A 23,011-nucleotide genomic window follows, 5' to 3' on the forward strand; every position below is an offset into this window, starting at 1 on the left:
AGCCCACCTCCTCAATTTGGGATAATTCGTTGTAAAAAGAGGAAAAGGGCAAGAAGTCTGAAATCTTGCTCTCTAAGTCCACCTCCTTACTTTGGAATAATTCGTTGTAAAAAGAGGAAAAGGGGGGAAAGTCTTAAATCTTGTCCTCAAAGTCCACTTCCTCAATTTGGGATGATTCGCTGTCCATTCATGCACTCCACAGACGCAGGGCACATCAAATGGACCGTGGAGCTTTAATCCGCTGCCTCCGAGGCTGCACAGAGAGATTTCCCTGACTCTGCTCTCACAGCTCCCGGGTCTCAGCCTTGGACCTGGCCCCGTCTCTGTGCGTAGGTCGCCGGAGGGCGTCCGTTCTTCGCTCAGACAGGACGGGTTTAAAGGAGCCGCTGATTCGGGGGCTCTGGCTCACTCAGGCAGAGGGGAGGGAGGGGCGCGCAGTGTGGGGCGGGCCTGCGGCGGCAGAGGCTGGCGTGACGTTGCAGCAGCCCGTGGCGCTCCGTGCGCTTTCCCGGGAAAGCCGTCCCCGGGTCTCGGGACCCCGGCAGTGGCGGGGTGCACAGGTCCCCCGGAAGGCGGGGCGGACAGTGACCCGCGCTCGCACACAGGCCCCGCGGCTGCGGCGGCGGCGGGCGGCGGCAGGCGGCGGCGGTGGCGGGCCGCGGGGGCGGCGGCGGCGGCGGGCGGCGGCGGGCGGCGGGCGGCGGGCGGCGGGCGGCGGCGGGCGGCGGGCGGCGGCGGCCCACGCCCGTCTCCGAGGTCCACGCCTTACCCGCGGCTCGCGCCTGTCTCCGGCGCTTCCCTAAGCAGCCCTCTTAATGCCCTCTCCTCGCACACCAGGAAACAAAAGTGAAAAAAGTCTCTTGCCTCTTCAGCAGCTCCAGACCCTTTCCCCGGACTCCCTCCGGGCTAGCCGTGGTGCACTAACCCCTTCAGGCTCTCTTCCTGCCGCCAGCCCCAGACCTCTCCCTGCGCTCCGACTGAAAGCCGATACCCGAGCCTCTGCTCCCAGCCCCGCCCGCCACGGCGGCCGAGCAGACAAGCCTCTCGGGCTGGTGTGTGCCTGAGGGCACCGATCCTCTGTGCCGGAATCTCTCCGCTTTGCCCTCCACACCCCTGTTGCTGTGCTCTCCTCCGCTACTCCGAAGCTTTCCCCCTCCGCCACCTGCAGTCTCCGCCCGCGAAGGGGCTTGTAGTGTGTAGAAACCTTCCCTCCTTCACGGCTCCCTCCCACTGGTGCAGGTCCCGTCCCTATCCTATTGTCTCTGTTTATTCTTCTTTTCTTTTGCCCTACCCAGGTATGTGGGGAGTTTCTTGCCTTTTGGGGGGTCTGAGGTCTTCTGTCAGCGTTCAGTAGGTGTTCTGTAGGAGTTGTTCCACGTGTAGATGAATTTCTGATGTATCTGTGGGGAGGAAGGTGATCTCCGCGTCTTACTCTTCCGCCATCTTCCTCCGGGTCCCCAGAAACTTACTTCTTCAAGTCTCAGCTCTGCCTTTTACCAGTTGTACAAATTGAGGCAAGAACTTCATCTTTTCCATGTCTTTTCCAATGGGTAACACAGGTATGATGTTATTTCATTTACCCTACCCCCAAATGTTCAACTCCTCCCCTGAGTTAGTTGAAGTCCTCCGAGAAGCAGGCACCAAGAGATATTAGACATGTAAGAGATGTACTGGGAGACGTGCCCGTGAGGGAGCTGGGGGAGCCATCACACTGTGATGTAAGTTTGACCCCTTCTCAGCTTCACACAGCGCGCCCGTTCTCCAGAAAGCCGGCGTCAGCTCCCACCAAGCGCTTTAAGTCTCATCTTGAAAATGCCACTGGGATCGTCCAGTAAGTCCAAACTTTGAGTTTAGAAAAAGAACACATAATATAATAACTTGACCTACTTATTATTAATAGTATCATAGTATGCCCTTCTGTCTCAAATAATGACGCTCAACAGAGCAATCAAGCTATAATATTGTTTTCAGAAAATATAAGTTTAATTTCCCCCCTACATTTGGCTTTGAGCTTGCAATCTGATTTGTAGGATCTCATCCTACAGATTTATTTTCACCTGTGTGGAATGATTTATATCCATGTTATTCAACACAGTTGTATTCTCAAATATTAAAAATGTTTATCCAAAGGGACCAAGTTAAATAAATTATGGTCCACCTATTTGAAGAGATTACACAGCCACTTAAAAAAGAAAACAAGAAGTGCTCTATTACTGAACTGTGAAGACCTGTAAGACATACGGTTATATAAAAGAGCAAAGTGCCAAACAGCATGTAGTGTATACTACCTTCTGTATAAAACAGGGAAGAAATGAGAACACACATATGAAACACATATGAGTATGTGTACACTCGCACATGTGTTTGTATTTACATTAAACAGTTTCAGAAGGGAAATCAGAAACGAGTAACAGCGGTTGTAATATCTGGGGAAAGGAGAAATGGAAATGAGGCAGGTGGAAGACAGATCTAGGAAAGAGCTTGCTTATCGAATACTTCTGAAATATTCTGCTTTATGAACCATGTAAATGTATCATCTACTCAAAAAATACATTAAATAGCAATTGATGTTAAAAAATGGCATTCCAGTCCCTTGAGATTAAGACAACACCAATAAGGTCATATTTTATGACTGACTATGATTCTTCTTCCTCTTCTTTCTTATACCATACATGCCCATATTAAACACACACACACATGCGCGCACATGTTTAAATCAATAAATTAAAGGAGAAAATGCCTCGAGTGAATGAAAAAAAAAACCAAATTATTTTTAAAGTGCTCCACAAAGCCTTATTCCATATTCCATATATTTTATTATTATTACTCCCCTTAAGGTGAACTTCAGCCTCCTATAGATGTTCAGACTTCACGAGTCCACAGAATCTTTGCCTGGATGGCCCTGGATCCTCTGCAGGACCCAGCAGAGAGGTATCCTCACCACTGCCATACAGATCAGCTCACCTTCATAGGTGCCGACTTCTAGAAGAGTCCCGCTCTGCTCGAGGTCCAAGAACTCCTTCACAGTCAGAAAGTTATAGTCCACGCCAGGCACCTCTCCTTCTCTGGGAGACCGGGTTGTGCCTGCAGCAGACAAGACAAAGGCACAAGAAATCATCAGTCCACTGAAACAGGAAGCACCCCATCCAGGTGTAATTAAAATAACCTGTTCAGTAAGCTGGAGTACCTAAACTAACAGACCCACCTACTGAGACAGGGACCTGGCAAAGACAACTTCTTTCTAGCAGAAAAGTATCCTCACTTCCATCCTCTGATGCCTGGGCCCCTCAAATGCAAGAAAGAGAAAACCAAGCACAGCAAGGCAACCCAGAGAGATTTTTATCACTTAAAACATGCACTGAATGAAAAGGGTGAACTGGATTTTATACAGATGACATTCACAACCAGCAGCTTTTAGGGATCCACTAAGTTCTAAAAAAGGTATCCACCTTAAGCTCAGAGCCTAAGGGGTTTATATTTTTATCATAGGCCTCAAAATTCTTGTGTTCCTCAACACATCTGGCAACTTCCAATGTAATAAGCCCTTTGAAGAAAATGACACCCACTGCATAAACACATCACTAGAGAAATTCAATTGCCCAATATCTGTGGCTGGATACCTCCCAGGGATTAAAATGTTGCTGCTCTCCATGTAATTAATATGTTTGGCAAAAAGAGGCCACCCATAACTTCTGATGGGAGAAAAAGGACACTGCATTTGCTACAAAATTCTCCTCCTGAATTAATCTCGTCATTCTCTCAAAGACTAATAAATATAATGATTCTTCTTATGAAATAACACAGAGCCTCTAGAATATTTAAGTCACCCAGCTCAGGTGCTGGGCGGGAGACCTATCAATTTAGCCCAACCTCACACCAAAGTGTGGAAGGAATATGGTTTACACACAAAACAAAAAAAGAAAATAAACCAAGAAGCAATTACATAGTGTATACCAGGAACCTATGTTCAACGTTAGGAGAGACCAAAAAAGAGCAAAACTCATGACTTCTGCTCCTACATTCAAGTTAGGGGATATGATCAACATGGGTTCATTTTGCAAGGCACCATTACCTATGGCGCTTTCAGGTCAATGTTTTTTTAATATAATAAGCAGGGATTTTTCCCTAGTCCTAATTCTCCCTAAAACAATGAAATAAGCAACTGTATGTTAGCTCCAGTGCTCATGGCAGAGCACAGTCTCTGATCATGTGAATTTCCATGCACTTACAGTGGATATCCAGAATTCTCTTAAATCAAAAAACTCAACACTTGTTGCATATTTCATTCAGGTTAAACACATTTTTAAACCAGCCCCGTTTTTCTATTATCTGAAGTTTGAGTGTTATAAAGAGCTGCAAACTGTCCACAGAACAATTATATTACAAATGTTAGCTTATGCCCAGCACGCTGGGACTTTCTGGTAAAGAAGCCTGCTTGTATAGTGTCCAGCAGTCTACTCTTGTAGTGTATCCTAATTTGTTCCCAATTCTGGCTCCCCTGACAGATGATGACGAGGTCACTGAAGTGCTTCACAATATTTATATCTATGGTGTCAAGCACACGGTGGGTATTCCAGAAGCATAAACAGTACCATATACTGTTGTAGAGCAGGTATATAGAATGGGAATGATGAATTCATAGTCTGTCTGGCTCACCAGGTTGTGGTCTTGGGCATGTTCCTGAGCTTCTGCTATTTCTCAGTTTCCTCACCTGTGAAATAAGGATAATAATACTACCTACACTATAGGTTTGTTGTGTGTATTGAGTGGGATAAGACTTTTAGAAGGCTAAGCTCAATAATTGCTACCAGATATATACTTAATGTTACTATTAGAATGAAATGAGTTGGTAGACTATTATAGTTCAAATTGTATATATACACATAATTATATATATTAATACATTACATATATTATTACATGTTTCATTTTTTCAAGAATTATTCACTAAGGCCCCAATACCTGCTGGGCAGCAACTTAGGCACTGGAGAAGAAGCCAAAGCCCCTACTCTAATGGAATTTATATTTTATTATAAAAGACAGACTATAAATATGTATATGGATATACCATATAATTTCAAGTGTTTGAAAATCTCTTAGAGGGAGGAAGCAAGGTGAGGAGTAGCAAAGCTACTTTAGACAGGTAATCAGGAAAAGCCTGGCTAAGGAGGTGCCATCTAAACCGAGAGCAGCACAAAGGTGATGGGAAAAGCATCCCAGCCTGGGCTAAGGCCAAAGGCTTAGAAGTAGGAATAGATTTAGCATGTTGGGGGAAGGGCAAAAAGTCCAGAGTTAACTGTAGCAGAGCAATGGAAAAGAGGTTAGAAATGAAAGCAAGTGGCCAGATGATGCAGGCCACAGCAAACATTTCATATTTTATTCTAAGGATGATGGGAAGCCACTAGAGCGTTTTGAGCAGGATAGTACCATGATTTATTTTTAAAAGATCACTGAGCTAAGGGCAGAAAACAGGCAGAGTAGGAGGGTGAGGTGGGCAAAAATAGAAGCAAGAAGACAAGTTAGTTGGTTACTACAGTGTCCAGGTGAGAAAAAAAAATCAGGGCACAGACAAGAACAGTAGACAAAGGTGACAAGAAGCAGTGAGATTTCTATTATGAATTGTAAACATTTTAAACAGCTATAAGACACTCCGCAAGACAGATGTATTAAAAGTACATCAACTCATCAGGCCATGCTAGGTCTGTATTTTAAAGACAGAACTTGCTGATGAAGTAGATGGAGTGTATAAGAGAAACAAAAGAATAAGGACTGCCATCTTATTCTTTGACCTGGGCAAATGGGTTCTGCCATTTACAGAGATCAAGAAGATGGGGGAAATGGTTTTTAGGGGAAAAAATTTAAGAGTTCACTTCTGAACATGTAAAAAGTATGAAATGCCTATCAGACACCTAGATGTAGAGAGCTGTGAACAGGTGACTATGTAAATCTGAAGATCAGAGTGGTGGTTGGGCCCTAAACTTGGGAGTCATCAGTAAACCACTGGCATTTGAAGGCAAGAGACAGAAAGAGATAATCGAGGGGGAGAGAGAGTATAGAAAAAGCAGCCAAGAAGTTTGACTTAAACACAAAAACCTTATAATTTTTAGAAACTGAGAAGAGGAGGAAGATCCTCAGAGGAGACTAAGAGACAATAGTCAGCAAGGCGGGACCAGAGGAGGAGGGTGTGATGTCTCAGAGCCAAGTGCAAAAGCTGTTCAGCCAGCTACTTGGAAAGCACAAACAGCCTACATCATATTGGGAAATTCCAGCGCAGGGCAAGAACAGAATCTCTTTGAAACTTGCTGTGAAAGAATCTGTCCTAAATATGTTTTATATGGCAACTCTGATATTTAGACTCCATACCAAAATTCTATTAACTTCAAGATTTGTTGGGTTTTTAAAGTCTTCTACACCACACAGTATTGGTTTTTTTCCCCCTCCTATAACCATCTTTAATCTTTGTCATTTCTTTCCACATTTTCTGAACCAATTTCTCAGTGTAACTGTAAAGACAACAATAACCTCTGGGTCTTAATTTCCTGAAAGGATTGAAAACAATCAAGAACTTGAAAAATGGAACATTTTAAAGGAAAAATGAAAACGAGCAGATATCATTTTCCCCTGGAAATAAATATGCTTAGAAGGACCTTTGAGCAGCAGGGGAAGTGGGTGGGGGCAGGTATACCTCCACCCACAAAACCCTCAGGGTTTATTACCCAGACAAAACCTTTCCACTCTGCAGGCCATGAGGAGGTTTACACCCAGTTATCCTCTGAGCAGCCTGCCCTGGGTCTGGGACCACATGACCAGGATGCATTCAGTGACGCTAGGGAGAAAGGGCCTGGGAGGGGACCCCGCCCCCTCTTTTCTTCCAGCAGAATGACAGGCTGCCTGCTGGACACACGCCTGGCAGATGGCATTTCAAAGGTTTTTCAGGAGCCATCTGGGGTGGGTACAATTATTACAAACCACGCTTCTAACAAAGCCAGAAGGGTTACTTCCTGGCAGAAGAGAAGTAAAACAAATTCTATCATGTTTTTCGGGGACAGCATATTAAAAAAAAAAAAAAAAATCACCAGGCCGACAAACAGAGGTTGCTATAGCCTACCAACATTGCTTTTTGCTGGTCTAGCTAGAAATCAGGCCAACAATATCTTGCACTTATTATGTTTGAACAAACAAACACAGTGCCCAGTTCCTCGCCTTCCAAAAGGGGGAAAAAAAAGAAAAAAAGAGAGAGAGAGATTATCAAACACCAAGAAAAAAATAATAGCTTCCGTTTACTGGATGCTTACTTATGTCTTAGGCAAGGTGTTAAGCACTTAATCAATACTGCTGTATCTAATCTTCCTAGGAAACACAGAAGGATTGTTATTATACTCATTTTTTGATGAGGAAGCTGATACCCAGAGAAGTAAAGTAACTTTCCCAAGGTCACATAACAAGTAAGCTGGGCAGAGCTATGACTTGAAAGTAGGCAATCTGACTTTACTATCCCTCATTGGAAACCACTGTTGGCCAATAGAACTTGCTGCCATAATGGAAATGATCCATAGATGTGAGTCTAACATGGTAGCCACTAGCCACATCTGGTTATTATTATTTTGATTATATACATTTCAGGTGTACAACGTTATAGTTCAACATCTGTACACATGTGGTTATTGATATGTGGCTAGCATGATAGAGGAAATGAATTGAAATTTTATCTAATTTTAATTACTTTAGATTTAAATAGCCACATGTGGCTAGTGGCAACTGGACTGGCCAGTGCAGTTCTAAACTAGGAGGGCATTTCCAGTACAATGTTCACGAGCATGCCCCCAAAGCACTTCCAGCTCTCAAAATAAAAACAAGAAACATATCAAACTGCAGAATCTTGTACTCATACAGGAAATCCATCCTTTTAAAAACTCTTATATGCTTTGAAAAATGATCTAGTCAAACTGTATGTTTTGTACTAAAAATTCCGTTTGGTTCCTGTTGGCTATGGACTCTTAGAAAAAAAAATTCTCCTTAGATAAACTGTGGCATCATTGTTTATAGCCAAAACAAAAACCAAAACCCAGACCAAAACAAATGCAGTCCCCCAAAATAAACCATCAAATAAAACTGAGTGCCTATGAATATGGGAATGACTGAATGAAATATGGTAGAGTCACCCTTAGGAAATATATATACATATATATTTTTGCTATATAAAGAATACTTGTTAGATGTACATGCAGTTACCAGAAAGAATATCTACAATGTACAGTTGAGTGATATAAAGTGCAAAAAAAAAAAAAAATCACTGCATTTTATTGAAAAAGAGGAAAGAAAGCCCTATGGGTGTTGCATGTTTTATGAGTTAATAAATAGTTAACGGAGGGAACAAACCCTTAACAGTGGCAACCTCAGGAGGGTGGGTTCAGAAATGGGAAGAGAAAAAAGGACTGTTTCTTTAAATCTCTCTGAATTGTACCACTGCTCACGTAGTTGTTCTGGCACTTTATAAATCAAATAAAATAATTATTTAAGAAATCTTTACCTGATCCTTGGGCTTCCTACTCAAACAACTTCAATATTAGCTTAGTCCTTGCAAAAACGCGCCAAAGAATAGAACCTCCAAGTGAATCAAACACACAATTATTTCCCAAGATTTTCCACCTCACAGAAAGCCAGCATCAATGTCCCCAACACTTGCCTTTAGCTATGAATAGGAATACAGGGCAAATAAAGTTGAGAAGGTGGCACTATTTTTCTGCCTGATTTTGGTTTTTAAACCTCAAACTGTTCATCACTTAAACAGAGTCCTTTTGAAGTGTTAAAATTTAACAAGATTTGCACCAGAGCAGTGAATACTATCAGGCTTTTCTGCCACCAGATCACAACTTAACAAGTTAATTTGAGCTACGCCCTGCTGACTGTCTCAGTATGAGTTAGCAATGCCCCCAAACGTTTGCCCAGAAAGCTTGAGTGGCTGCTTGCTTCTTGGGCACATTCTATGGTTCATAAACTTTCAGTGTACCTGGCATGAGTGACCCTCGCTGAAGAAATCAGAAAACGATCTTCCTTGTCATCAAACTCCACAAACTATGGCTACAGAAATGAAACCAGATTCGGAGCTCATTTGCTCTCTCTTCTTATTCTAGAAATTCTCTTGAAATATCCAGTTAAGGCAGCAAAAAAATCCTAGAAATGAGACACTAACATGCTATTTCCTACTGCTATGTGTTCCCAATACCATTAGGTTTCTAGACAAGCCGTCACTCAGCACCTATCCAACTTGCCTGAAGGCCAGGTTGCTAATACGGTGATCATTACTCTACTAAGATTAAACTGTTAATACTCAAGGATATCACCTGATGTTAAATTCATCTGGGTCTTGCTTATCCAAATCTAACAATAAGGCTTCCAAAAATTATAGTCGCCCCAACCGCTTCCATGTAAAAGAAAGTGCATGATTTTCTATAATAAAACAAGTATTTACATTGCTTGAAATTGGTTAAATATCCAGGATACCCTCATACTATTCATTCTTTAGTTGATGGAGATGAAGCAGAGTAGAACATGTTGTTTCCCCAAATTCACTCAGTTACCTACCACTCACACAATTTTTGCCCTATCTCAGTACCAGCAGTACTACTGACTCAGTATTTTCACTTCAAGTCAAAGCTGTTTAAAAAACTTAAATATATTCATGTAAAAAGGAAATGCTTAACTGCTACATACCTATTACAATGCAGTAAAAAAAAAAAAATCTTACGATACCAGATGCTGCCAAAACATGGAGCAACTGGAACTCTCAAACGTTGTTGCCAAGGATGCAAAATGGTACAGCTACTGGGAAAAGAGTTTGGCAGTTTGCTAAAAAGTTAAACATAAATCTACCATATGACCCCAAAATCACACTTCTAAATATTTATCTTAGAGAAATGAAAACCTACATTCACACAAAAACTTATATACAAATGTTTATAGCAGCTCTATGCATAATCAACCCAAAAGAGAAAAAACAACCTGAACGTCCTTCAACTGGTGAATGGATACACTGTGGTAAATCCCTACAATGAACTTGGCTAAAGTACAGATGTACACAACAACATGGATTAATCTCAAATAGACTGCGTAAGTTTAAGAAAAGACAGACTCACAAGGCTACGTACTGTATAATTCCATTTCAGTGATATTCTATAAAAGGCAGTACTACAATAGGGATGGAGAATAAACCAGTTGTTGCCAGGTGTGTGGTTAGGGCTGACTACAAAGGGGACAGTAGAAGGGAATGGGGGGAGGGGGGAGGGGTTGAGGAGGCCGAACTCTTCTGTATCCTGATTGTGGTGGAGGGTGAAGGATGATGCATTTCTCAAAACCTACAGAAGTGTACGCCACAAAGAGTGAATTTTACTGCTTATAAAACTTTAGAAAAGGAAACATTTAACATTACCTCCAGTGAACAGTCAGTTTCAGCCTGCCATAAACAATAACTAAAAATAAACACAACCAAAGTAAAATCATTTCATCTTATCTAGAGACTGAGGCTCTGAGCCTAAGGCCCGCATGCATTCTCTTATTACAAAGGGAGATGAACAAACATTAGAAAGTTGTTAGAGACCTATTAGCACCAAATTGAGACTTTCTCCTTAACACAATTACAAGGATATTTTAAAAATTATAAAGAAAAGCATCTGCTTAGTATTGGATTAGATCTTCCTGAATAAAAAGCACTCGCTTTCACTGAAGCTTTTGTATCACCTGCTGATCCTGCCAGTGAACACGAGGTATGCACAGAGAACGGAGGACAAAAGACCAACTGACCTCTTCTCCTAAGAGAAAGTGTTTATGTTTAAAACAAGTCCACATGCAGATGAATGGATAAAGAAGATGTGGTACATATATATGAAATACTACTCAGCCATAAAAAAGAATGAAATAATGCCATTTGCAGCAACATGGATGGACCTAGAGATTATATTAAGTGAAGTAAGTCAGACAGAGAAAGACAAATATCATATTATATCGCTTATATGTGGAATCTAAGAAAATTATACAAATGAACTTATTTCAAAACAGAAATAGAGTCACAGACATAGAAACTTACGGTTACCAATGGGGATGGTGGGGAGTCGGTGGGGGGCGGAGATAAATTAGGAGTTTGGGATTAACATATACACACTACTGTATACAAAACAGATAAACAAGGACCTACTGTATAGCACAGCGAACTATATTCAGTATTCTGTAATAACCTACAATGAAAAAGAATATAAATACAACACTGAATCACTTTGCTGTACACCTGAAACTAACACAACATTGTAAGTCAACTACACTGTACCTCAATTTTTAAAAATGGTTATTAGAAAAAGAAAAAAGAAAACAAGTCCCCCACTTGTGTCCTTTCAAATCCACCAAACAGACAAAAACAACCCTATAGTTATTATTATTATCCCCACTTCACAGATGAGAAAAAGTGCACAGAGAGATTAGGTGACTTGCCAAAAATTACACAGCTAGTAAATGGCAGAGCCAGGGTTTGAACCCAAGATTCTACTGCCACAGAGCAGCCCAAACCCCTGTATACAAAGAAGACATTGGGTATAGAAACAAACTAGCAGGGGGAGAGGGATAGCTGAGTCTTCACAGCTCTTCATCGCCTGTCCTCATCAAAGAAAGTTTGTGCTGATGGAGTTAAGGCTGGGGGAGAATGCCTGACCTCTCCCCGCCATGACTTCCTTAATCCAAAACCTGAGCTCCCAGGAACTATTTCTTACTACCTCTTAATCAGAATAATGAGGTAATTCAGGCCAGAATCCACTGAATAGGAAAGTCAAGTAATGACTTGAACATGCATATTAACCATTCTTCCTCTTTGATGCGGGGGAGGGAACCTTGGCACATACATATTCACGGAAATCCTGCATTCATTAAAAACAGGAAAGGGAAAATTCTCAAGCTGTCACTGAGTCATTGCAAACATTCAGCATTCAGGCAATAAAGAATAAGATCTCCAACACTCGATACATCCTTATCAAAAATCAACTTTGGAGGATTATCTTGAGGCATTTTTGTTCAGAAAGGAATTCTGAAAATCAGTAATGCCATAGTCTAGTCCTAAAGACTGTCTATCATAAAAAGGGATTAGATCAGATAGACTTTATTATGACAGGTTATACTTTTTACCTTCTCTGAATTAACGACAGCAATCGTTTGTATAAAATGGAATGAACTAATGTCAACGATTTCAACCAGGTAATTTCAAAAGCATGTGAAAGAAAATGATTATTTTGGTGAAAAGCTATAATTAATGAAGAATATCAAGTTTCCACAAATTAGGTGATTTTGCAAGCCCAATGCTAAATGCTTCTAATCTTCAGCAGCTTTCTTTCTTCAGTTTCAAAAAAAATAATCAAGAGTGACTGCCAATGAGGAGATGGTTTCTTTTGGGGGTAAAAAGAATGTCCCAAAATTAGATAGCTGGAATGGTTGCCCAGTTCTAGCACTATAATAAAAATGCTGAATTTTATGGAGTGTACAATGTCTATCAATAAAGCTGTTATAAACAATATTGCACTACAACAGAAAGTAGTCTCTGTCTTCAAGAATATTACAATTCAGTAGAGGAGCTGTTACATTTCTGTGAGTAATATGCACGTAGCATAATTTGTTCTTCAAGAGCAGCCTGCTTTCATTAGTCCTTCCAATATACGAACCAAGTGCAAGCATGAGATCAGAAATTACAGACCATGTTACATTATTTTACTAAAAACGGCAGGGGTCTGGAGTTTTCCCCGAAAGGCCAAATAGAGAAACTGTTATGAAATCTAAAATCACACTTGGTGAGTGCAAATTCCAGCTCTGATATTGACTAACTGTGTAACCACAGCCAAGTTAAACATTTTGGGCTGTGGTTTCCTCATCTCTAAAATGCGGAAATAATAATACCTGCCTCATAAGGTTGTGTAAGGATTATGTAAGACAATACACATAACCTGCTAGGCCTGGTTATAATCTGCATTCTGTAAACATTGGCCATAACCACAAAACCATCATCACCATCACCATCACCACTCCCTCCTTTTTCTTTCCAACCATTTTGCTTTAAAAGTAAAGAACCGAACTACTGACCCTTCATTATACTGCTACCTCGGAACACAGGTTTTCTGTACATAATGCCTAATTTAATTCTCCCAGGAGGGGCTTTTTTTTCCCACAAATTTTTCACAGTTCACATAATTTTCTACCCTTCATTATCATTTTTCAAAGCCTCTCACACGAACGCACACAACTTCCAACCACAACTCTTTGGATTATCTTTTGCTAAGAAATCATAAAGTCAACTCGTTCTGTGAATACCATAATTTTAGTTAATCATTTGACATTAAGCACTGGCATCTGTAAGGATAGAGAGATGCCTATTTACTGGAATACAGTGTCTGAATTTGAGGCCCTCAAGTCCCCTAATTTCACGTAATCGTGATTCATATGATTAACTCCTCCTTGAAAGGATGTAATATTTACTTATTGAAGAAATACTATACACCTGGATATAAAGAGAGAAATCAATTTATATCTAGTACCAAGAGCGAGCAGTTATAAGAGCAAGTCAAGATGGATATAAGAAAAAAGGAGATTGTATTGATTTTAATAAATACACTGGTTCTCACCTGACCTAGTCATGACAGTTCTTAAAGCCTTCTCAAATATACAGACTAATAGTCATCACCATGTAAATTTTACTTTGGCGCTCATCAAGTATATACTATATACTATGCCAAAGCAAACAAAAGGAAACTGTGTGACGGAGGATATAAGACGCTAAAAGAATAGAGAGGAGCTGGGTACAACATTAAGCGTAGACCAAGTATGGCCTTTACAGTATAAAGGAAAACGTAGTGTGAACAGTAAAATTTCTAGGATTATGGTTCAGAACAGTGTTGAAACTGAGCAAAGAGCATAAAAACTAAGTATTTCTGTTTTTTTAACATGTACTTCCCCTCTGCCTTTTTAATTTTCCTAAATACCACCATTCACTTTGAAAAGGCACTATTGGCACCCAAAACTCTGATTGGGATTGACATATATACACTAATATGTATAAAATGGATAACTAATAAGAACCTGCTGTATAAAAAAATAAATAAAATTAAATTAAAAAAAAAAAAACCCAAAACTCTAACATTCGAAAAGTGTCTTATGAGCCAGGTCTGAGGAACACAGCATGTCGACATCACTTAAGGATGGATTCCCAGGGAGCTGAATTCACTCCTGGGACTCTGCTATTCTTCATAAGCCACTTATGTTCTTCCCCCATAAATGATGACACAGGAAGATTCCCAGAAAACTGAATTACCGCCTTAACTTCCCTACCCTGGGACCATCCATTACCTTATCTAATGCTTGCCAATTATCTCTCTAACTGTAAGTCACATTCCAAAAACATACAGACTGGGAGCAACTACAAAATGAGGCAGACTCAGCTGATGAACTGTTATTGCCCTTCTTTTGCTTAGTTCATTTCTCAGTGAGCAATTACAGTCTCACATTATGTAGTACTTCCCTTGTCACAACTCTGGGTTGTTTTATGTTATAGACTACACTTCCGAGATGGATGAGTCATATAAATGATTATTTTTCACTCTGCCTGGTAAGCCAAATGAAGTAGATTTTAGAGGTGAAATTAAACACAAATTATTAATGCTTCTAAACATTCGCCTGGAAAAATGTAGAAAGTAATGAACAGAAGTCTGTGCTCATGTGATATCACCCACACTGACTTTTTTTTTTTTTTTTTTTTTTTTTTTTTGTGGTACGCGGGCCTCTCACTGCTGTGGTCTCTCACGTTGCGGAGCACAGGCTCCGGAAGCGTAGGCTCAGAGGCCATGGCTCACGGGCCCAGCCGCTCCGCGGCATGTGGGATCCTCCCGGACCAGGGCACGAACCCGTGTCCCCTGCATCGGCAGGCGGACTCTCAACCACTGCGCCACCAGGGAAGCCCACCACACTGACTTTAAAGGAATTATTTCATTAGAAAACTATATGAGGTATCGAAAGGTATTACTAGAAAGTGAGTGGCCAGTTTTGAAAAAGTAAAATCAAGTAGAAATGTTTATTATTATAAGGTATTTAGAATAATTACTACTTAAAAACGATAAATTTTTCTATGCTTTCTAATAGAAATTGTCCCTTTTCAAACAAGCCTTATTTCATAGATGCCAGGTGAGTGAAAGCGCTGCCTTCCAAACTGGCCACATCATTTTTAGCCCACAGACTTTTCCTTAACCTAAGAATGCAAATTACACCATTGTCATCTACACAAACTGGACCTAATATGAGTCCAGATAAAATCGGGCCAAGGATCAAATAAATGACTCTTTATTAAAGACAGAAATTCTAAAAGTCATTCATTAAAAGGTAATGATATCTTAGTTCTGACATATGAACAATCTATCCTTAGAAAAAAACGAGTGCTTTCTATCCTTAGAAAAAAACGAGTGCTTTCATTTGTTTTTGTTTTATTTCACACCTATTAATTAAACATCATATCACACAATGCTTACTGATCCTCACTCTCGAGTTTCATCTAATTCATCATCCCTGTCGACAGCGCCTGCTGATCAAGGGCAGGGAGAAGGGAGAGGCAGTCTTTATTTCCTTGATCTGGCAGCACAGGTACCATTGCCATTAGCTTCCTGTCAGCAGGTGAAGACCTGGGGATGTGATAGATGATCCCAGAGCTCTTACAAGGAGTTTTCATCAGACACCTGCCTCTTAACCTATTTACCCAGCAGTTACACTTCTAGGAAACCCACATTTTTGCCCAGAGGGAGCAGAGAGTCAAAGTGTTAAATAAATCCAAAAGCTACCGCATGGGCTTCCACAGGCTTGGCTTCTCAACACAAAACCCAAAATTAAAAAAGGTATAAAGTATTTGACTGAGCCAGCTGGGAAATCCAGAAAGCCTCTTCTGCTCTCAACATGTAACACACATTGCATCAGAAAAGAGTAATAAAAGATGAAAGCTATTCATTTTTAAAGTTAGTGAGTTTACAAAAGTCTGTACAAAAAAATTTTTGTTTTACCTATGTAAAACAGGAAATGAGACATTCAAGAGGAAAGAGTGCTTTTTTAAACCTTTAAATGAACAGCAACTAATGTCAGTGAATGACATTTACACCAAATTAATGGAAAATATGACATTCACAAAATAGGACCCAATCCAATTTGAGGTAGAAGTGACTAAGTTAAAAATTAATAAACTTTACTCTCTTCTCTCTTCAGATATACAGAGTACATGCTCTAGAAAATTTAGAACCCATAAAACAGCACAAAGAAAACAAGCATCCCCACCATGCAAAAAGGAGCACTATCAATATGTCAAAAGTTTGAAGTCTCCAGTCACCACTCCAGGACCAGGGATGAAGTCCGGGCATCTTCAGGTAAATTCTCAGCCAACAGAATTGTCCCTAGCCACTGCAGGCTCCATTACAATCAACACTCAACAACCGTGGGCCAACCCCTGACAAAGGGAAAGCACTGCTCTTTTCCAGAGCTGCATTAGCATGCCTGCCACTATGATGCCTCAATTACACAAACACTAAAAATGAAAGTGAGGACATGTCACAAAGTTTATTGGAGGAAGTAGTACTGACTGATGCACAATTCAGAAATCTTTCCATGGAGTCCAGGGACTGGAATTATAAACATTCCAAAATTTATCAAAAGCAATTTCTTGGGCTTCCCTGGTGGCACAGTGGTTGAGAGTCCACCTGCCGATGCAGGGGACATGGGTTCGTGCCCCAGTCCGGGAGGATCCCACATGCTTCGAAGCAGCTGGGCCGGTGAGCCATGGCCGCTGAGCCTGCAGTCTGGAGCCTGTGCTCCGCAACGGGAGAGGCCACAGCAATGAGAGGCCCGCTACTGCCAAAAAAAAAAAAAGAAAAAAGCAATTTCTTGCCTCAGGCTTCAAGCTCTGGGTCATGAAACAGGTTTAACAATGGTAGTGGTAACAATAAAGAGGAGGAAGAGGAGGAGGAGGAGGGGGCGGGGGAAGGGGAGGCAAGGGGGAGGGGGAGGGAGAAGGGGGAGGGGAGGGAGAAAGGGGAGGGGGGAAGGGGAAAGGGGAAGGGGGAAGGGGAGAGGGAGTAGCAGCAGCAGCAGCCATAGGTGTTAAATTTATAATACAGGTCTACTATTATCACCACCACAACCAAGTACTTACTAAGCACACGTCAGCCACTGTGCAAAGTACATTTTTTTCCCCTGAAACTTTATCATAACCACAGGGTATAGTATTAATATTCTTGCTTCTGAAATGGGAAAACTGAGCATTGAAAAGGACATATTACTTGCCTATGATGGTCACATAGTTAAAGAGGGGGCTGAACTGGGATTAAAACTCAGGATTTTCTGATGTTGGAGATTAAGTTCTGAAGTCTGATACCAAATGGCTTCATGTCTCCCTTTGTGCCAGCCCTGTTGGTCTCCTTGTTCCTAGAATACTCCAGGCCTCAGGGCCTTTGCACTTGCTATATATAACTCACCCCTAAAACACTCTTGCTCCAGGTGGTCACTCTTCCTCCAGATAACCTCAGGGCTGCTCCCAAACCTCCTTCAAGTATTTGCTCAAATGTCACTGCTACTGACTGATTCATGTCCCCCCCAAATTCATATGTTGAAACCCCAAGCCCCAACGTGATGGTATTTAAAGGTGGGGTCTCTGGGAGAGTTTATATGAGGTCATAAGGGTGGGGCCCTCATGGTGGTGTTAGTGCCCATGTAAGAAAAGACACAAGAGACAGCTTTCACCCAAGCTCACACTCATGCTCGCTATCTGCTAATTGAGGACACAGCAAGAAAGCAGCTATCTGTAAGCCAGGAAGAGGGCTCTCACCAGAACCCAACCACACTGGTACCTTGACTTGGATTTCCACCCTCTAGATTGTGAGAAAATAATAAATTTCTGTTGTTTAAGCCACTGGTTTGCTATGGCAGCTGGAACAGACTAGTCATCTTCTCCGTATGGAATTCCTTAATTTAAATTGCCTTATAACTGCAACCTCCTTCTCCACCCCTGCCCCCAACCCTGTACTACCCATGCTGCTTTATCTTTCTCCATAGCATACATCACCACCTGCGCTGGTTATTAAAGCGGTCTCTCAGCTCCAAACCCACCCTTCCATACTCTGCTCTGTGATGTTGGGGTAGGAGTCTGCAAACTGTCTTTCCCAGGATTCTTGTGCAACAGAGACCAATTGAGGGAGACTGAGAGGCCCTTCAGCGGGCCTCTTTTTCAATGGGCCCTTCAGTGCTCTCATGGATCCTCTAGGACTCCTCAACATAAGGATTCATCGCAGATCAGTCACTACCCAGCTTTGAATCCCTTCAGAAAGCCCACAGCTGCTCCATTTGCTGCATGACCACAGTTAAGGGTCCTTAGGGGGAGATGAGCACTGGTTTCACTTCCCTTTTCTCCATGACAATATCCATCCGAAACCAGACAATGCGATCCAGGTTTGGTCTTTGAGAAACACCTACAACTATCCCACGGGGAGAGCTGAGCATGACAAAAGAATGGTCTTATACAAGAAAAACAGCAGTGTCCTGTTTGTCCACATGGGAGTACAAACGGCCTTCCCTCTGTCTCGAATCAGAACAGAGGGAAAAAGTCTTCAAAATAAGATAATTTCGTTTTCAAAAGGCCTTTATTTAAGTAATTTGGTGACATTAGGAGAGATTCCATAAAGAAGGAAGCAATGGGTGGAGACACACAATAACTAAGCTAATAAATATGTCATATAACACTCAGTGTAAGGGAGAAAAAGTAGAATAAGAGTGACAGGAAATTCTGGATGGTGGAAGTGGAATTACAATGTTCTCTTCGTCAGGGGATGTCTCACTGAGAAGGTAAACTATGCACAGAGATATAAAGGAAGGAAAGATGGGAGTTATACAGAAAACCTGGAAAAGTATTCTAGGCACACAGCATGTTAACACCAAATGCAAATGCCCTGAGGCAGGAACATGCCTGGTGTTTGGATGAGAACATGGAACAGAGACAGTCAAACATGAGAGCAGAGAGAGAATGAAGATTTGATAATGCAGGGAGATGGAGGTCACCAAAAGGATTTTGGTTCTTACTCTAAAGAAGGGAAGCAATTAGAGGGTTCTCACCAGACCAGAGTCAAGAAGTTTCACAGACTATGATTTTAAATAGGTCACTCTGTCTATTGGGTTGAGAATAAACTCTGTGATGGACAAGAATAGGAAGAGGAACGATAGTTAAGAGGATACTATAGTTACCGAAGTAATAGACTGTGATAAGGGAAAAGAGCTAGTAATCCCGCCCATTAAAACATGGAGTCCAATTCTCCTCCCCTTGAGTTTGGATTTGCTTAGCAACTTGCTTGACCAACAGAATATGGAGGAAGTGATGCTGTGTTATTCCCGAGGCTGATGCGAAGAATTCTCACAGCTTTTGAAGTGGTCTCTTAGACTTGCTGATTGGCTCGTTGAACACAGCAGCCATGCTAGGAGGGAGCTGGAGAGACCCACACGGAAGAACTGAAGTTCCCACGCAACAGTCCCAGCTGGGCTCCCAGTCAATAGCCCACACAACCCTGCAGCTACAAGAAGGAAGCCCTCGAAATTCACTTGAACCACCCAGCCTTCTCTCAGTGGAACAGACACAAGACACCCCACTGAGCCTAAGTCTAACTGCAGATTCACAAACAAAATAAATGCTTCTTACTGTTTTTAAGCCACCAAGTTTTTTTTTTTTTTTTTTTTGCAGTACGCGGGCTTCTCACCGTTGTGGCCTCTCCCATTGCGGAGCACAGGCTCCGGACGCGCAGGCTCAGCGGCCATGGCTCACGGGCCCAGCCGCTCCACGGCATGTGGGATCTTCCCAGACCGGGGCACGAACCCGTGTCCCCTGCATCGGCAGGCGGACTCTCAACCACTGCGCCACCAGGGAAGCCCAAGCCACCAAGTTTTGAAGTGATTTGTGACATAGCAATGGATAACCAAAAGAGAATTCACTGGAGACTGGATCAACCATAAGGGAAAAAATAAGTTCCTAAGCACTTACTTGGGAGACGTTACATTAACACAGTTAAGAACTTGAGCTCGGGAAAGATTCGTATTTAAACCCAGGTAAGCCACTTAACAGGTGACCCTGGGCAAATTCACTGATTTTTCTGAACTTCAGCTTCCCCATCTGTAAATGAGATTAATAATAGGGCCTAGTTCCTAGAGATATTGTTAGGTTACACTGAGATAATGTACATAAAATACTTTGCCAGTGTCTGACACATAATGAGTGCTCTTTTAAAAAAAAAGGTAAGCTAGCAAAGGAATTGATTTTTCACCTTTTAAAAAATGGCATTACACCACAGAACATTTTCAAAATGGAAACTTCTGTGGCTTGACTCCCTGATTTCCAATACATTAAGAGCTGAAATGCAAAAGAATTAGTCCCAGGGGAATCGGCCACCACAGCTGACTACCCATCTTCTAAGCATGAACAGTGTTTATTAAGATGTCTTATTATTATCTGCCAAACTTCCTTTCAGAAGCCTCTCGTGGCGGGTGAAGCATGGTGGTAATAGAAGGAGCTAATTAACTACCTCAGTTTAATACCTTTCCCAAAATTTAAGACCACCAAGTCTGTTTTGGCAAAGATTGTAGTCAACTCAGTGGAGAGCAAACCATTACGAAACCAACTTATGAGACTCCATAAATTCATAAAAGAAAGAGAATGATTTTATGATTCCATCCAGAATCTTGCTGCTGATAATTAGTGCAAACTCCATTATAAAACCCAAGACGTGCGATGTAACATCTACCACAGACAGGGGAAGACACTTCAAACAGAAGGATCACTTTACCACTTTATTAACCTAGGCTTGATAACAGATCACTGCTTGAGATACTCACATCCCATTTCCACTTTATTACAGAGATTACACTGAAGACAGAGCTGATTTTAACAGTTAAAGTCTTTCTGTGGCATTTAGCCAGAAGCAATAAAATTCTGACCTAACAGTTATAGCAAAACAGAAAAACCTACTGCCATATATCTCTATATTAAACAACCAGCCTTCAAGATATATTGCTGGAAGGACATTAGAAGGGAATGTTGCTTTAAAAATATCAATAGCCCACGATTTAGGAGCAAGTACAGCAGATGTTTAGAACTAGTTTAATAAATATTTAAATATGTATGCTGACACACCATTAGTTTGTGAAATATAGATTTCAGAAAATATTGACTTGAGGCCTGTACTACTTACTGAGTAAATACAAAGTACAATGAATATTCATGAATGATGAAAATTCACTGTTTTAATGTAAATATGCATACCTCAGCTCCTGAGTGATTTAGCTTCCTATTTGGTGGTTGTTAGATTATGATAAATATTATATACCTCTTACCATATGTTAAAGAATAATTTAAGGCACAAGAGCTTTATGAAGAGTCAAGGTATCATTTTAAACTGAAAAACGGTGAAATGCATTAGAAAGTCATCACAAACTAACAGTTCTAAAACTTCTCGTTTTTACAGAGAAGCCACCGTTTATCTGCTAAAGCATAAGCCAATGTTTTGTTATTTAAAAAAACTTGTAATGGCTATTAAGCTTATTGCTTAGTTCAACAGGATTTAATGTGTTTCTCTACCATTCCCATTGTTGTTCTTTATAGCTACATTAGTGTAAGGTAGCAGTGGGTTCCTGAACCCTTTTATTTCTACAGAGACATAGCAATCAAGAGAACATACTATCACAGAGAAAGCAAAAGCCAGAGTTTCATTCGTCCTTCAATGTTCATCATTAAGAACAATGATTTCCATTAGAGAAGTGCAAATCAAAACTACAATGAGGTATCACCTCACACCAGTCAGAATGACCATCATCAAAAAATCTACAAACAATAAATGCTGGAGAGTGTGTGGAGAAAAACGAACCCTTTTGCACTGTTGGTGGGAATGTAAATGGATACAGCCACTATGGAGAACAGTATGGAGGTTCCTTAAAAAACTACAAATAGAACTACCATATGACCCAGCAATCCCACTACTGGGCCTATACCCTGAGAAAACCATAATTCAAAGAGTCTTGTACCACGGTGTTCACTGCAGCTCTATTTACAATAGCCAGGACATGGAAGCAACCTAAGTGTCCATCGACAGATAATGGATAAAGAAGATGTGGCATATATATACAATGGAATAATACTAGGCTCTAAAAGGAAACGAAATTTGTAGTGAGGTGGATGGACCTAGAGTCTGTCATACAGAGTGAAGTCAGAAACAGAAAAAAATACCATATGCTAACACATATATATGGGATCTAAAAAAAACAAAAAGTTTCTGATGAACCTAGGGGCAGGACAGGAATAAAGACACAGACGTAGAGAATGGACTTGAGGACACGAGGAGGGGAAAGGGTAAGCTGGGACGAAGGGATAGAGTAGTGTTGACATATATACACTACCAAATGTAAAATAGATAGCTAGTGGGAAGCAGCTGCATAGCACATGGAGATCAGCTTGGTGCTTTGTGACCACCTAGAGGGGTGGGATAGGGAGGGTAGGAGGGAGAAGCAAGAGGGAGGAGACATGGGGATATATGTGTACATATAGCTGATTCACTTTGTTACAAAGCAGAAACTAACACACCATTGTAAAGCAATTATACTCCAATAAAGATGTTAAAAAAAAAAAAAGAATAATGATTTCTCCCACAGCATGGCCTGCAAATGTTAACAGATTTTCAGCAATAAAGAGATCTAAGTCCAACGATTTTGGAAAGCACCAGGTTTAATCCAATGTAACAGAATTCTCTACTGTAAGACTTCTTCAAAGCCCTTAAGATGCTCATTGAGAGTTTCCAAAAAGGGCACGCTATGCTGTGTTTACCCAACTCTTTCTTCAGTGGGCATTTCACAGGACTAGTGTTCCTTGGCACACACTTTGAGAAACACCAACACAGGCTGGCAAAGTTTGAGTACCACTGTCCCTAACCCCCTG

The 23,011-nt window shown here is 41.2% G+C and overlaps 1 protein-coding gene across 10 annotated transcripts in view; it reads right to left on the reverse strand.

Annotated features, from left to right (window-relative positions):
- Positions 1–23,011, reverse strand: part of MAGI1 (membrane associated guanylate kinase, WW and PDZ domain containing 1) — a 635,889-nt gene that overhangs the window by 145,715 nt on the left and 467,163 nt on the right. For all 10 annotated transcript variants that reach the window (XM_060109161.1, XM_060109156.1, XM_060109160.1 and 7 more), the window contains exon 3: positions 2,965–3,084. In XM_060109161.1, the coding sequence (XP_059965144.1) occupies positions 2,965–3,084 (120 nt within the window). The remainder of the gene's footprint in view (positions 1–2,964; positions 3,085–23,011) is intronic.

This window comes from Mesoplodon densirostris, chromosome 10, assembly GCF_025265405.1.
Source record: "Mesoplodon densirostris isolate mMesDen1 chromosome 10, mMesDen1 primary haplotype, whole genome shotgun sequence".
NCBI classification, from domain to species: Eukaryota; Metazoa; Chordata; class Mammalia; order Artiodactyla; family Ziphiidae; genus Mesoplodon; species Mesoplodon densirostris.